The 12,969-nt window shown below is 44.1% G+C and overlaps 1 protein-coding gene across 1 annotated transcript in view; it reads right to left on the bottom strand.

Moving 5' to 3' along the window:
- MYO1E (myosin IE) overlaps positions 1-12,969 on the bottom strand; it is a 214,086-nt gene that overhangs the window by 84,087 nt on the left and 117,030 nt on the right. Inside the window, exons 6-9 of the mRNA XM_042941875.1 lie at positions 11,130-11,219; positions 6,851-6,982; positions 4,767-4,901; positions 3,229-3,361 (exon numbers count right to left, since the gene is read on the bottom strand). Coding sequence (XP_042797809.1) covers positions 3,229-3,361; positions 4,767-4,901; positions 6,851-6,982; positions 11,130-11,219 — 490 coding nt within the window. The remainder of the gene's footprint in view (positions 1-3,228; positions 3,362-4,766; positions 4,902-6,850; positions 6,983-11,129; positions 11,220-12,969) is intronic.

Genomic DNA, 12,969 nt, shown 5'->3' with positions numbered 1-12,969 from the left:
CTGTTTATGGTAACCACGCAGTGAATACCTTGATACAATGAATAATTAGCCTCTATTTGTATATTCTGTAAATATGGGCTTTTCCCAAGCCCCTAACCATGCTAAAATAGGGACACAATTCAAATACTTGGTAAAAATGTTTACGCCCTTATCTCTATGATCTCAACTAAAGAAATACAACACTAGGGGCTAAGTCCTCGGGTCCTTATCTGAGACTGAAAAAGAGACATGCTAACTTCCATGTCTCCCACTGCTTCTATTAGAAGAAGACAGGAGTGACGGACCACAGGCACTTGAAAAACAAGGCATGGAATCTGGCCAAGAATCAGAGCCACAAGCTTAGGGAGAGGAAATCTAGTACTTGCTTTGAAAAAAATCCATGCCATGTTTTTCAAATACAAGCTTTTATGGCCTTGTATTTTCTTCAGAGGCCTGCCCTGGTGCTGAAATCACAGGGCTGCTCATATTGACTGCCTTTGGGCTGTGAATTTCCATGAGGGTGTGTGCAGGTGTGGCTGGAGAAGAGCGTCAGTGCAGAAGCTTGGAGGCTGTGGGGAGGGAAGGAGGGTGGAGGCATCGATTAATTTCAAAAAGCTGATAATAACCCCGGTAATGTTCATCAGAGTTAGGTAGAACATAAAAGAACCTGCTAGGAAGCAATGTTTCAACGCATTTTGATAATGAAAATAGAGTTCTCTTATTGCATTAAAGTGTAAAGCAAAGTTCGATTTAATTTTTCTGTTTACATCTAAAGTACAGAGAAGATAAACTAAAAAGATGTAGCAAAACAAAATTCCGTTTTACAAATACAAAAGAAATGGCAAGGTAAATGTGGTCTGTCTTTGGTGGTGAAGTTCTCTGCTCTCTCTTTTTTTCTATCCCAAGTTTTTATTTAAATTCCAGTTAGTTAATATACAGTGTAATATTAGTTTCAGGTGTCGAATTTAGTGATTACTGTGCTTTCTAATCCATTAGTAAAAGGAGCGGGGCTGTCCCTTAGTACTTCCGGTAGTTTTTACATAGTAATTTTTTTCTTTCAACAAAATTCAAAGGTGATTGTCTTTGAAGGAAGACTTGTTTCCAAAAGCATGTCATCTTACTATAGAGGTTATGACAGACACACATGTGCCTAAAGTGAGGTTTGTTTGACTTCTCAGCAGTGTACAGGTCTGACTCAGGAAATTCTATAGCTCCACTGGTCTAAGGTCAGGTTAACAGCAAAATCTGTCATCCCTGATGGCTGTTTTGCTTTATTAGGCAAGGAATCTTACCATTTTTTACTATAATAGCTGGAGAATGTCTGCTTTCTTCTGCTATAAGAACACGGGCTAACACTTCCCTCTAAAAATTTATTCCATGAGATATACTCAAACATGAGTTATTCACTTTAATGTGTTCCTTCAGTACTGTAATAGCATCAGTTCTAAAACCACCTTCACACCCACCAACAGATGCCTGATTCAACAAAAGTATACATAGCCAAACAACCGAATACTATGCAGCTAAAAAGGATGAAGCTCCTTAATGAACAGAATAATCTTCAGGATATAATAAGTGAACAAGCAACTGTAGAACATTACGTTTAATGCTCCCATTAATGCACAAAAGTGAGAAGAAGAATGGCCGAGTACAGTTGCTCTGAAAGAAATACAAGAGACTGGAAACCATGGTCCCCTCAAGAGAAGGGAACAAGTGGATGAGCAGAAGGGTAGGTGAGAGCACTGTGCTGAGGTAATGACTCCTGTGAAGAAAGGTATACCAACTGAGCAGGAAACAAATTATCAGACGGAGGGCCCAATTCTTTGTTAGATCTCTTCGGTCTCAAGCACAGCCTTTCCTGATCTCTGTCACTCCACCACCTCCAATCAGGGCACATGTCAAGGCAGTTGGTTGCCAATCCTGGGCCTTGCCCAGTTGGCTGAGGAGGCTACTTCCTCCGGACATCAATGTGCAATGAACCACTTCTTGGCTCAAGCATACGGGGGCATGCTTGCTGTGACAGAGTGGTTTTGTTCTCCAGCATAAAGAAGTGATAAAAGAGTGTACTATCCAAGAAAGAGAAATTCAGTCTACTTCCCCAGCAACCACACTGTCAACGTTAAAAGGACAAGTGTTAATGACCCTCCTGGATACATATGCACATTTGTTAAATGTGATGGAAAACATACGTAAGTCTGGAAATATAGTTATTGTTATTAGGTCCTGTTTCTAGACTTTATGCACACCCATATATTTACTGTTTTCTACCCCGCTCCCTTTCCTGGTCAACATGATTCATCTTTCTCTTTATCGGATAGACATCAGAAGTCAGCAGAACTTCCCTCTTTTATCACAAAAGAAAACAAAGATATAAAACAAGGACCTTATTTGGAATGGAAATAGCCTCCCTGCGTTGTCAGCAATGAGTGGGATACTATTTATTGCTAAGCATCTAAATTTATCTCCCTGGAAGAATGCTGAGAAAGGAAGAAATGTCCTCCTGGGTGGCTGACGGCTGTGTGGGTTCTGAGAGCCGCCTGGAGAGCCAGCTGATGCCTCAGAGGCTGAAGTCACCCAACACGGTGCTTGTGGCCAACTGTGGCATGCACAACAAATAACGTGTCTCTGCAGGAGGGACCGACTTCTCAAAGAGTAAACACGATCATTCAGGTCTTCAGGCTTCTGACTACCACAGAGGTGACCGTGAAAGATGATCTCAGGAATATCAACACAACAGCCAATGCCCCTGCCCCCTGCTTTTTTCCCCCTGTTTTCAGAATCCAATCTAAACCAACCCACAGGTGAGCTCAATCTGTGAGCTTTCCTTATTGACATATACCTGATCATTTGCTCTTTGGGACCTTTAGGTGGAGGTAGACCCTCAAGGCCAGTTATTATGAGACAAATCTATTTAGCTATTAACTCTAATCTTCATTAAAATCTCACTTTAGTTTTAAACCTAGATGTAAAATTCTGCCAGACTCCCCCAAGGGTGATGGTAAACTGAAACGGAAATGATCTCATGAATGGTCTACTGGTGTGGGACATGGTGAGGAGGGCAGGTGCACAGGAGAGGCCCAGACTCTCTTAAGCCCATTTGCTCTGTCTCAGCAGGACACAAGACTCCTCATCTTTTCCCTAAATCCTCGGCTGACACCTTAGCAAAAGGAAAACGGCAGGCAGCTTCTGACGGAAGCTAACTGATTGTTCACCCACATTCAACCGCCGTCCAATGCCGGAGCTACTCACACTCCTCACTCTCCACAGCCGCATAATTGCCAACTTCCTTGAAGCTGATGTTCCCCAGGTGGAGGACCCCTGCCACTATCTGTAGGACCAGCGTCTGCTCCTCGGCAAAGATCCCGATCACGTTCATCGCGTGCTGGGAGAGAAAAGAGAAATGATCCAGATGAGCTGGTCGCCAGCTTTGTAAGCATGTGATAAAGAAGCCAGAGCTGAGATTGAGTTGTGTAGAGTCACACGGGGCTTGGCTGGCAGTGGCAGCTGGAAGGCCTTGTAGGACACCGTCACTGACCGACACACTCACGTGAGAAGTCTGAGTCGTGTTGGAAAGGTAGTTCTGTCTTTAGATCCAGTACATGATCCCCCGGGGGTAAGGGCAGGAGAGCTCCAGGAGCAAAGATACACACAGGGAGCAGCAGCTATACCCCACAGTCACCAACCTGTCCTTGTCTCCTGTGGAGCCCTTGATGCCACCCGCCTCTCTCCAAGGGCACCAATGTCCCCTTTCCAGCTACTCCAAGGAGACCTTGGAGACCTTTCGCCTCACCAGGAGGGCTGAGCATAGACTGTGCTTGCGAAAGGATCTTGATTATAAATCTCCAGCAAATCAAATAAAAGCGTTGTTAGGAAAGTTTTGTTTCTCAGGTTTGTTAAATTAAGTAAAAACAGCCAAAATGCCGAGACTTATTTATCGGAGTCCTAAGAGAACAATACGCTAGGACCAATGCAGGCCTCTCATCTGCATTTCTTCTCCCAGCTCCTTTAAGGTCATCTGGCCCCTTGATGCTGTCTTCATTCCTGCACCTGCTTGAGCAGGCTGCCTTCTCCAAACGGCTCCCCTCCAACTGCACACCGACTTGCCCTGTTGGGGTCCCCATCTTGCACCTGGGTCTGGGCTGAGGGATGGGCCTAGCAGAAAGCTGACTCAAAAGGCAGAGGTGGTGTGGTTCTTTGAGGTTCTTTTGGGTGAACACCCCAGCTCCAGAAAGTTCTAGATTGACTTATTAACTTGTTTCCCTGAAGATGTGACCCCTCAATGGTGTAGCTAATTTCATACTTCGTATCACAACATGCACCCAGAGTGAAGGACATGGAGTTAGAGGGTCGCCCTCTGATCGTTCAGTGCAGGGGTGAAGGGAGAGCACTGGACCAGCCCCTGAAGGTGTTGGAAAAGACCAGAAGGGTGGTCTTTGCTTCACCTGTCTGAGGAAACAGCTCAGCAACTGCATAAGCTCTAGGCAAACAGGGATGGTAAATCTATTACCTGTAACAGTGCTTACCAATTCATCAGAGCACCTGCCGGGGGAGGGGAATGAGGGATTCACGTTTTTTTATCCATTTCAACTTATTAAGTGGTCCTCTGGCACCTGGGCACATGGCTATCGAATGGTGCTTAAGCGTGTTTAAGGAAATGCAATGCTTATGGCAGAATGAGGTGGAAATTCCATGCTGCTCTTTGCTTGGTTCACCCTCCCTGCCCTTTCTACCACAGGCAACACTGGGTCCGGAGAGTCCATCCTGCCTGGCCCCGTGCCAGCACTTACCAGCGTTTCCTGAAATTCCCGCCTGTCGTCAATGTCATCCACCTGGTAGGACCCAGAGAGGTTCAGGTAGCAGTAGTAGTCCATGCTGGTGATGCCGAGGCTGTGTTTCTGCTCTTCCGAGGCGCCCTCGATGAGCTGGAGCAAGAGGAAGGGGGGGGGGGTCTAGTGTGGCCCACCACCCAGAAGCACCAGACGCAGCACTCCCGAGCCCAGGTAGTGTGCACTTTCTGACCCCGCCTTCTAAAATAATGGGTTTCAGGATAGCTGCTCCCCTTGCAGTAGCCCCAGATCATCTCTGCAAGTTCTAATTCTCAACTCTGGTAAGACCCGCAAGAGCTGAGAATTTCCCCTTGTCCAATAAAGAGAACCACAGTGCGGCGCTCGCGAGACCCTCAGAAGAGTGGAAGAGAAGCCAGATTGTAATTATTTCGTTCCTACTCAACTTGCTTATGGCTTTATAAAGTGCGGCTGCCCCTCTATGCTTCTCTCTGCAGGACGCAGAGAAAACAGCAGCCCCGAGTCCCGCTCCCTGCCATTCTGAGACCTCCTAACCAGTGCGCTGTCCCACAGCTTTCTGTTCCATCTCTGACCCTTGCCTTAGGTCTGAGCAAGACCCTCTTAAAGGGCTCCCATCTGTGGTGTGCTAGAAAAATATTCAATAATCAACTCTAGGGGAGAAAAATGGATGTGTAGTGTTTGCCGATTGTCATGGTGTGAATACTACCACGACTGATTTCAAACTCCCAAGAAAATACCACTGAAGGAGGAAGTGGGGAGAGAGGCACACGGCCCGTGCAAGCTGACTCCAGCAACTGCCAGCTCCAATCCTGCAGGATTTAGGAAAACAGACATAGCCCAGCCACACTTCTGCATCTTGGTCAGGTTCCTCGACATGTCCTCTCAGCTCCACGCCCCGAGAGGATGGAACCTCACGTCATTACAGATAAGTTCTAGGTCACCCATAACATCAGGGTCCCTTAGCTTTCCTCCGTCTCCTCAAAAGAGCTTTGTGTCACCCCGTTCCTAGTTTTCCCCTTCTGTTTCTCCCCCCCATTCACACCACACTGCCCTTCATTTGCATCTTCACCCCCCCTTCTCAAGTCTCTTCCATCTACAGACACATGCTGCTCTTTGCCGTAAGCCTTTCCTTGCCTCTGAACTTCTGCAAGTCGCAGAATCTACTTCCTCATCACGCGCCAGCCACCTGGAAGAATGAAGTGCCATCATCTGAGACAGCTGTCGAATTGAAAAGACTGTGTTTGAGCTCCCAACACAGTTCAACTTCCTTCTAATCCAGCAATCTTCAAACGGTAACAAAGTAAAACTAACACAAAAAAGACCCGCAGGTCTTTCTTCGAAGAAGTTCTGAGCTGGGCCCCCAATGTATATGCTAATATATAAGCCCATACATAAAGAAATTGTTTTGGATATCATTATATTTCTTAAATACTTAAAAACATTTTTTTTTAAAGTAGTTGAATCTGAGGATTCCTGAAACCTTGGGACACAATCTAAAAGCACCCCGCACACTGCTTTAGCACCAGACTCTGTGGCCGTTCTGGGCACCCAAGTCAAAACTTCGTGACCTGGGATTAAAGATCCTTAGTCTTTCCTCTGACAGCTCCCCTCCGGGAGACTTCCACCCTTGCCACCTACCTGGTTGAGGCCCGGCCATCACCTCCATAGTTTTGTTCGGGCCACCTGACTTGCCCAAGCAGCCTCCCCACCGTGTTCCCCTATGTGCCCTTAATAACTCTCCTTAGCATCTCAGCCATAGCTCCCTGCATGAATTCCTGTCTGGCAAAGAACCCAGCACTCCTACTTTTGTTTTGAAGTGATATTAACACTGTCTTGAATATTTAACTTTTGGGAAATTTTTGTCATCTCTCCTCAAGAACTTACTCTCTTTGTGGGTAGGGACATTCTCATAATTTTTTGCACATTGACTTATACCTACTATAGTAATAAATACTCCTTGGTTTGACAGACTAGATTGTCTAAACCTGAGATCTGAGAGAAAAAAAAAATCTTTTTAATGTGCAGAAGGAATAAGGAAATAGGAAAGAAAAAATATAAAGGAAAACCTGGTAAAATATGTGAAAACTCCTCTCTCCAGGATTCCTCATCACCACCCTGGATTTTTCCAGAAGGAAGTTGGAGATTTTTCCACCATCTGGTTCCCCACCTGGGCTGAACTGGATTTCAAAGTATTTTCCCTGTAAGAAAGTTGGGGATTTCCTTCAATGGTTGGTGAACAGAAACATGATGTTCCAAATAGGCTTTCAATACAGTATATAATTCAAGGAAATTCATTAATGAAAGATACGTTCTGAATGATTCCCAGTTCTGGTCTAGACTTCCTCACTTCTTCCTATCAGACAATAACCAGGGCTTTCGTCCAGTCACACAATTCTGTATTGAGAGAGAGAATCTATCGTTCCAGCCCGACTAAATAAGGATATGCTGAATTCCTTGCCCATTTTCCCCAGTGGGTGCTTGCCTGTGAAGCCGGAAGCGGTAAAGAATGGGACAGAAAATCTCAAGGTTCCCTTGATCTAACGAGAGCGAACTCTATCAGCCTCTTTCAGGGGAGGCAAATTTTCCCTCTGCCAGACTTATTTTCATGGCTTTGGGCAAAAGTCATCACTTCTACTTTTGGATCATCTAACATTCTTGTATAAAATAAAAACACTTGATTATAAATCAAGTTCTTTGCAGCTAGTTGCAGGTGTGGAGATTTTTGTTACTGTTGTTAATTATTTCCTTTTAAATTACTGCTGGTAGGGAACAAAGGAGAAGAAAGCCCTGGAATTTAGCCGGGTAAGGTGTCTAGACTGTCAAGTAAATGGCATTATTTTTCTCACTAGAATCTGGTTTCTCTCCCAACCTCAGAAAGGGCCAGGAGGGTAAATGCAAACGAAACAAAAGATGAGAAGGTGGGTGTGAGGGAGTGTGGTGTTAGGAGTCCCTAACAAGAGACCAAAAGTTCAGCCTAGAATCAAACCGGAGAGCATGCCCCGCCTAACTGCATTTAATATTTTTAAATGTTATTATTTTTAAAACACTGAATACGTTTAAATGTGTATGCTGGTTGAATCCACCCATTTCAGGGCTGGTTCCTGCCAGGTCACAAGTCTGGGACCAGAACCGTAAACGCATTAAAAACAAGAAAAGCGCCCTGTTTCCTGTTGCCTCCAGCATCCACTACCTGCTGTGTCCTGTGAAGTCACTTGACAATTCCAGGTATCAGAGAGACTACAAAACAAGGCCCTCTAACTGTCTATTTGTCTTATTCTGATGATTCCTCCCCCAGCCTCTCCCCCAAAGAAACACAAAAACAAACACTTAGAAACACCGGAAAGAGACAAGGCCACAAGCCACTGTGATCCCGAATCACCGTGGTTCCTGAGAAACGCTTGCTGAACAAGGTTCCCCGTTCTTCCTATTATGAGGACTATCCTTCACCGTCTTTTCCTTTGGGCATGTTTTAGAGGGATTACATCAGTGTTTGTTGGTGCACACCTGCATCGGGCTCTGTGCTGACAGTCCGGAGCCTGGAGCCTGCTCCAGATTCTGTGTCTCCCTCTGTCTCTGCCCCCCTTCCCCACTCATGCTCTATCTCTGTCTCTGTCTCTGTCTCTGTCTCTCTCAAAAATAAACATTTTAGAAAAGTGCAAGATGCTAGATGAATTAGTTTTGTTTGTTGTATTTTCGGTTCTGGCAGGTTGACCGATGTCCTTGATTAGAGTTGATCAACATCCCCAATTCAGGCCTAACTTAAGGAACAAAAGCCTCCCGACTTTGTGGGAGACACTGGAAAGAAGGGCAGGATACCATCCATGTAAGAGAAAGGCAAAGGAGTTTGGTACCATTTTTTAAAAGTTCCCTTAGGAGTCACAAAAAACACAAAAAACAAAACTAAGGAAGTATTTAAAGGAAGCTGAAGGAAGGGTGCGTGGGTGGCTCAGCTGGTTGAGCATCCGACTTCGACTCAGGTTATGATCTCACAGTTCATGGGTTCAAGCCCCACATCGGGCTCTGTGCTGACAGCTCAGAGCCTGGAGCCTGCTTCAGATTCTGTCTCCCTCTCTCTCTCTCTCTCTCTGCATCTCCCTGCTCATGTTCTCTTTCTCTCAAAAGTAAATATTTTAAAAAAGTAATAATAAAATAAATGAAATGAAATAAAAATGGGACTGTATTATAAATTTTGTTCTATAACCTGTTTTTAAAAGTTAACAATATATTTTGGATATCTTTTTAAATAAATCATTCTTGGGGCACCTGGGTGGCTCAGTTGGTTGAGTGTCCGACTTTAGCTCAGGTCATGATCTCATGGTTCATGAGTTTGAGACCTGCGTTGGGCTCTGTGCTGACAGCTCAGAGCCTGGAGCCTGCTTCTGATTCTATGTCCCCATCTCTCTCTGCCCCAACCCTGTTTGTGCTCTGTCTCTGTCTTTCAAAAATGAATAAACATAAAAAAATATTTAAATAAATCATTCTTAACAAGAAACTTAGATATTATATCTTTAAAGTATTCTTAGGTCAAAGAAAACAAGCATTTTAAATTTTGATAAAAATTGCCAAAATGCTCTCATGGGAGAATATTTAGGCTTCAACCAATAGTGTCTTTTCACTAGGATTATCAATCTCCTTAATGTGTGCCCATCTGAGAGACAGAAAATGATATATGGTTTTAATTTACATTCCTTTCATTATTCATGGAAGCATCTTTTGATGCCCCATCAGACATTAATCTGTGTGTGTGTGTGTGTGTGTGTGTGTGTGTGTGCGTGTACTTGTGACAAAAAGCCACACTTACAAAGAAATGAGTATTTGGCCAGCATCTTTGATTTATGTAGATTTTATATCTTATCTCAACCATAGATTATGTCTGGCAGAAATTGCCCATCCATACTCTTTCTCATCTTTCCATCACGGTTCTACAAAATTTTATAATCAGAAAACTAATAAAGTCTGGATATTTTTGCTTTGTTTTGTTTTACAAAAAAATGACTGATGTATCCTTTTGTCCAAGGATAAAGTATAGTTTATATTGGGGAAAAAAATAAAAATATCGATGCAATTATTCTTTTCCTCTCGAAGGAAGGCAAAGAGTAGGGGATGGATAGCTAGAGAGTTAAAGTTGGTCAAGTGCATTTTTACAAGGCAGACGGAGACTGACAATTAGGAAAAAAAGGTCATGTGGAAAATTCATTCACATTTTTCTTCACATTTCATTATCTAGAAACTTCTTCAAGATAACACAACCTAGGCATTGAGCAGAAAAATTTGAGGGGTGAACAAATGAGTAAATAGTCTGAATAATATTGAACGGCAACGAAAGTGAGGGCAGTTCCGGCAGATATAACTCAGCAGGGAATTTAACAATCACTGCACGAGAACTTAGTAAGAATTCTCTTGGAAATAGAAGCTTCCTTCCAAAATAGAAGGGTGAAAAAGAAATTGTTTTTCTCCAAAATTCCCACTATTTATTTTAAAATGGTCCTGAATCGGCCTCACAGATGGCTCCTTAAATGCTTTACTGCCAGACATAATCTATGGTTGAGATAAGATATAAGATCTACATAAATCAAAGATGCTGGCCAAATACTCATTTCTTTGTAAGTGTGGCTTTTTGTCAAGGAGAGTATATTCATATTCATCCTTGCCAGCTTTCCAATTCACCCCTTCAGGAGACACTCAGGCAGAAAAATGTCTACATGGGCATTTGTGACAATGCATTTGGCTGGCATTTTCATTCTCTTGGGTAAGTGGACCAGTTAGGAGGCTGTCTGACAGGTCAATCCAGTTGCTTTTAGATGTTATCATGTTATATGAATATATCTAAAACAAATCACCAAGCTTCAAGGGGTGGGGAGACAGCTGGCTCACTCTGGCTGACAGAGAGGAGGAGGGTTCTCTCCAAGGTGCAAGATCGAAGTGTCTGCGCCTTTCCAGTTCACAGCCCAAGTTCCGTGAAGCAAAAGCAAGGCAATAAGACCTGCAAATCTAGTCGACTCACTTATTTGCCTGAGAAAGAAGGTCTTTTCTCCAAGGCACAAAGAAAACTCCTCCAGGACCCAAACTGACACTTTCATCAATTTTTATTTTCCCTAGTAAGGGAATTCAAGTTGAGGACTGTTTTCAAAAATTATCTTATATCCCGAGGCTCAAAAATAACCTCAGTTAAAGGGCAAATGGAAGCCTGACAGCACAGGCTGATAGAAAAGGAAGAAAGGATTGAAAAGGCAGCCTCCTGACGATATGTGAAAAGCTCCCATTTCCTTGGGGACGCCAGACTTAAATCGGGAATATCAACATCATCAATCAGGTGACATTTTCTGAAAAAGGGAAGAGACTTACAAATCGGCTGGAGTTGTTGTTCCGGACAGTCTTGGCATTCCCAAAGGCCTCCAGCAGCGGGTTGGACTGCAGGATAATGTCCTTGACATGCTGTCACAGCAAACAGGCCAGAGGTTAGGAAGGTGCAAGCACCAGCCACACAACATGTAGCCAAACTCCCTGAGGGCGTGGTTTCTGAAAGCAATGAGGTGAGGCCTCGAATCTACATGTTCCTGGGGCTTCTTGAGGATTTATGCTTTCTTCTCAACAGACCTCAACCAGCTTGTGTGCTCTTGTCTTCCAACTCCCCTGATGCATGATTCTCTGGAGCCAGGGAGCCACCAGTAAAACAGGATCTACAGATGTCCCGGGACTGGGTGTCCAAACTGGACGCTGTAGCTTGACCCTACACTCACAGGCATGGTGGCAGTCACAGCAGGAAGGAGAGGGAAGTAGGAAGGGGCATCTCCTTGCCACGCTGATCAGCCTTTACTGTCCTTCTCTCTCCCCCACCCAACTTCTCCACGTGCCTATTGCATGCCCATCTCCACCCTCTTCGTGGCAAGGGAGAGGTGGCTTAAGGGAAATGAAATAGTTTCTGCTCCCCAGGCAAGGTTGTGGGAACATAGTCTGGTGCTTCCCAAACTCCCATGTGTGAATCACCAAGGGATCTTGTTGAAAGGCAGATGCAGATTCAGTAGGTCTGAGGCACAGCCTGAGAATCTGCATTCTTAACCAGCTACCTGGTGCTTCTGGTTTGGCCAGCAGGAAGCCACATTTCGGGCAGCAAGGGCCAATGCTGGATTGTATGGAACAATTCCTGGCCTACTAGAGGGGGAGAATTTGGTTTTCAAACATCCCACTTCCGTGCCAGACTGAAAAGTGTGCAAAACACTCCATGGGCAAGACAGCTCAACAGATAGGAGTTGATGTTGGAGAGGTCTTTCAACAAGTGAGTCATTCCTTGTACTTCTAATTATTCACATGCTACAGTTAAACATGTTCCAGAAATAACAAGTCTTTGGTCCGCGCTCTTTAGCTACTGACTAATTTCAAGCCAAGAGCTCTGTATCATTGTCCTCATAGGAAAACAGGAAAAGAAAAGTCAACATTAAAAGTCTGCAGTCTGGTCGCTAGGTCGTGGTCTGCAGCAGATAGGACTAGATGAAGGGACAAACTACTAATTAACTATGTAACAGCTGAAGTGTTCCTTTGGCCCCCAACCTTAACATTCAGAGGAGGATCGAGAACAGGAATTTCACTAACTGGGACATGTTATTAGCAATGGCGCCAAAGGCAAATTCTGACTGGTTCCTCCATGGGGTCAAGTTCAAAGCTTAGAAACATCTTCCAAGCTTCCTACTCTCCTTTAACAACTCATGGATTTATACAAATAGTGCTTTCTTTGTAAAGTTAATTTGGACTTTGTGGCTCTTCATTAATCTTTTATATCTGTTGTTTGATACCATTTATCAACACTCAGCTTCTCAAAGAGGTAGAACAAAACAAAGGCTCTTCCTTGTCTCTGCCCTTCTTTAATTACTGACTTTTAACCTCAGTTAAACGTCCTTATGCATGTATCGACACATCATCCATCCATTAAGATGTCCCACAGAATTTTGTGGCCTGGGGTCAGCATATTGGGGAAAAGACAAAGAACAAATTAATATAAAGGTGCAGACCACCCACAAAACAGCATCCCGAGTTTCTGTCTTCATGTCAACCTTCTGGGGCTAGGGTATGGTCACATGAATGGAGATAATCAAATGGCAACACACCATCCCAGGTCCTTGAATCGCATTGACTGTCCAATATGGAAGCCATGAGCCACACGTTGCATTAAGTTGCAAGAAGGCTAGTC

Source organism: Panthera leo, chromosome B3 (assembly GCF_018350215.1).
Source record: "Panthera leo isolate Ple1 chromosome B3, P.leo_Ple1_pat1.1, whole genome shotgun sequence".
Classification (NCBI taxonomy): Eukaryota; Metazoa; Chordata; class Mammalia; order Carnivora; family Felidae; genus Panthera; species Panthera leo.
This window is presented reverse-complemented; position numbering and strand designations above follow the sequence as displayed.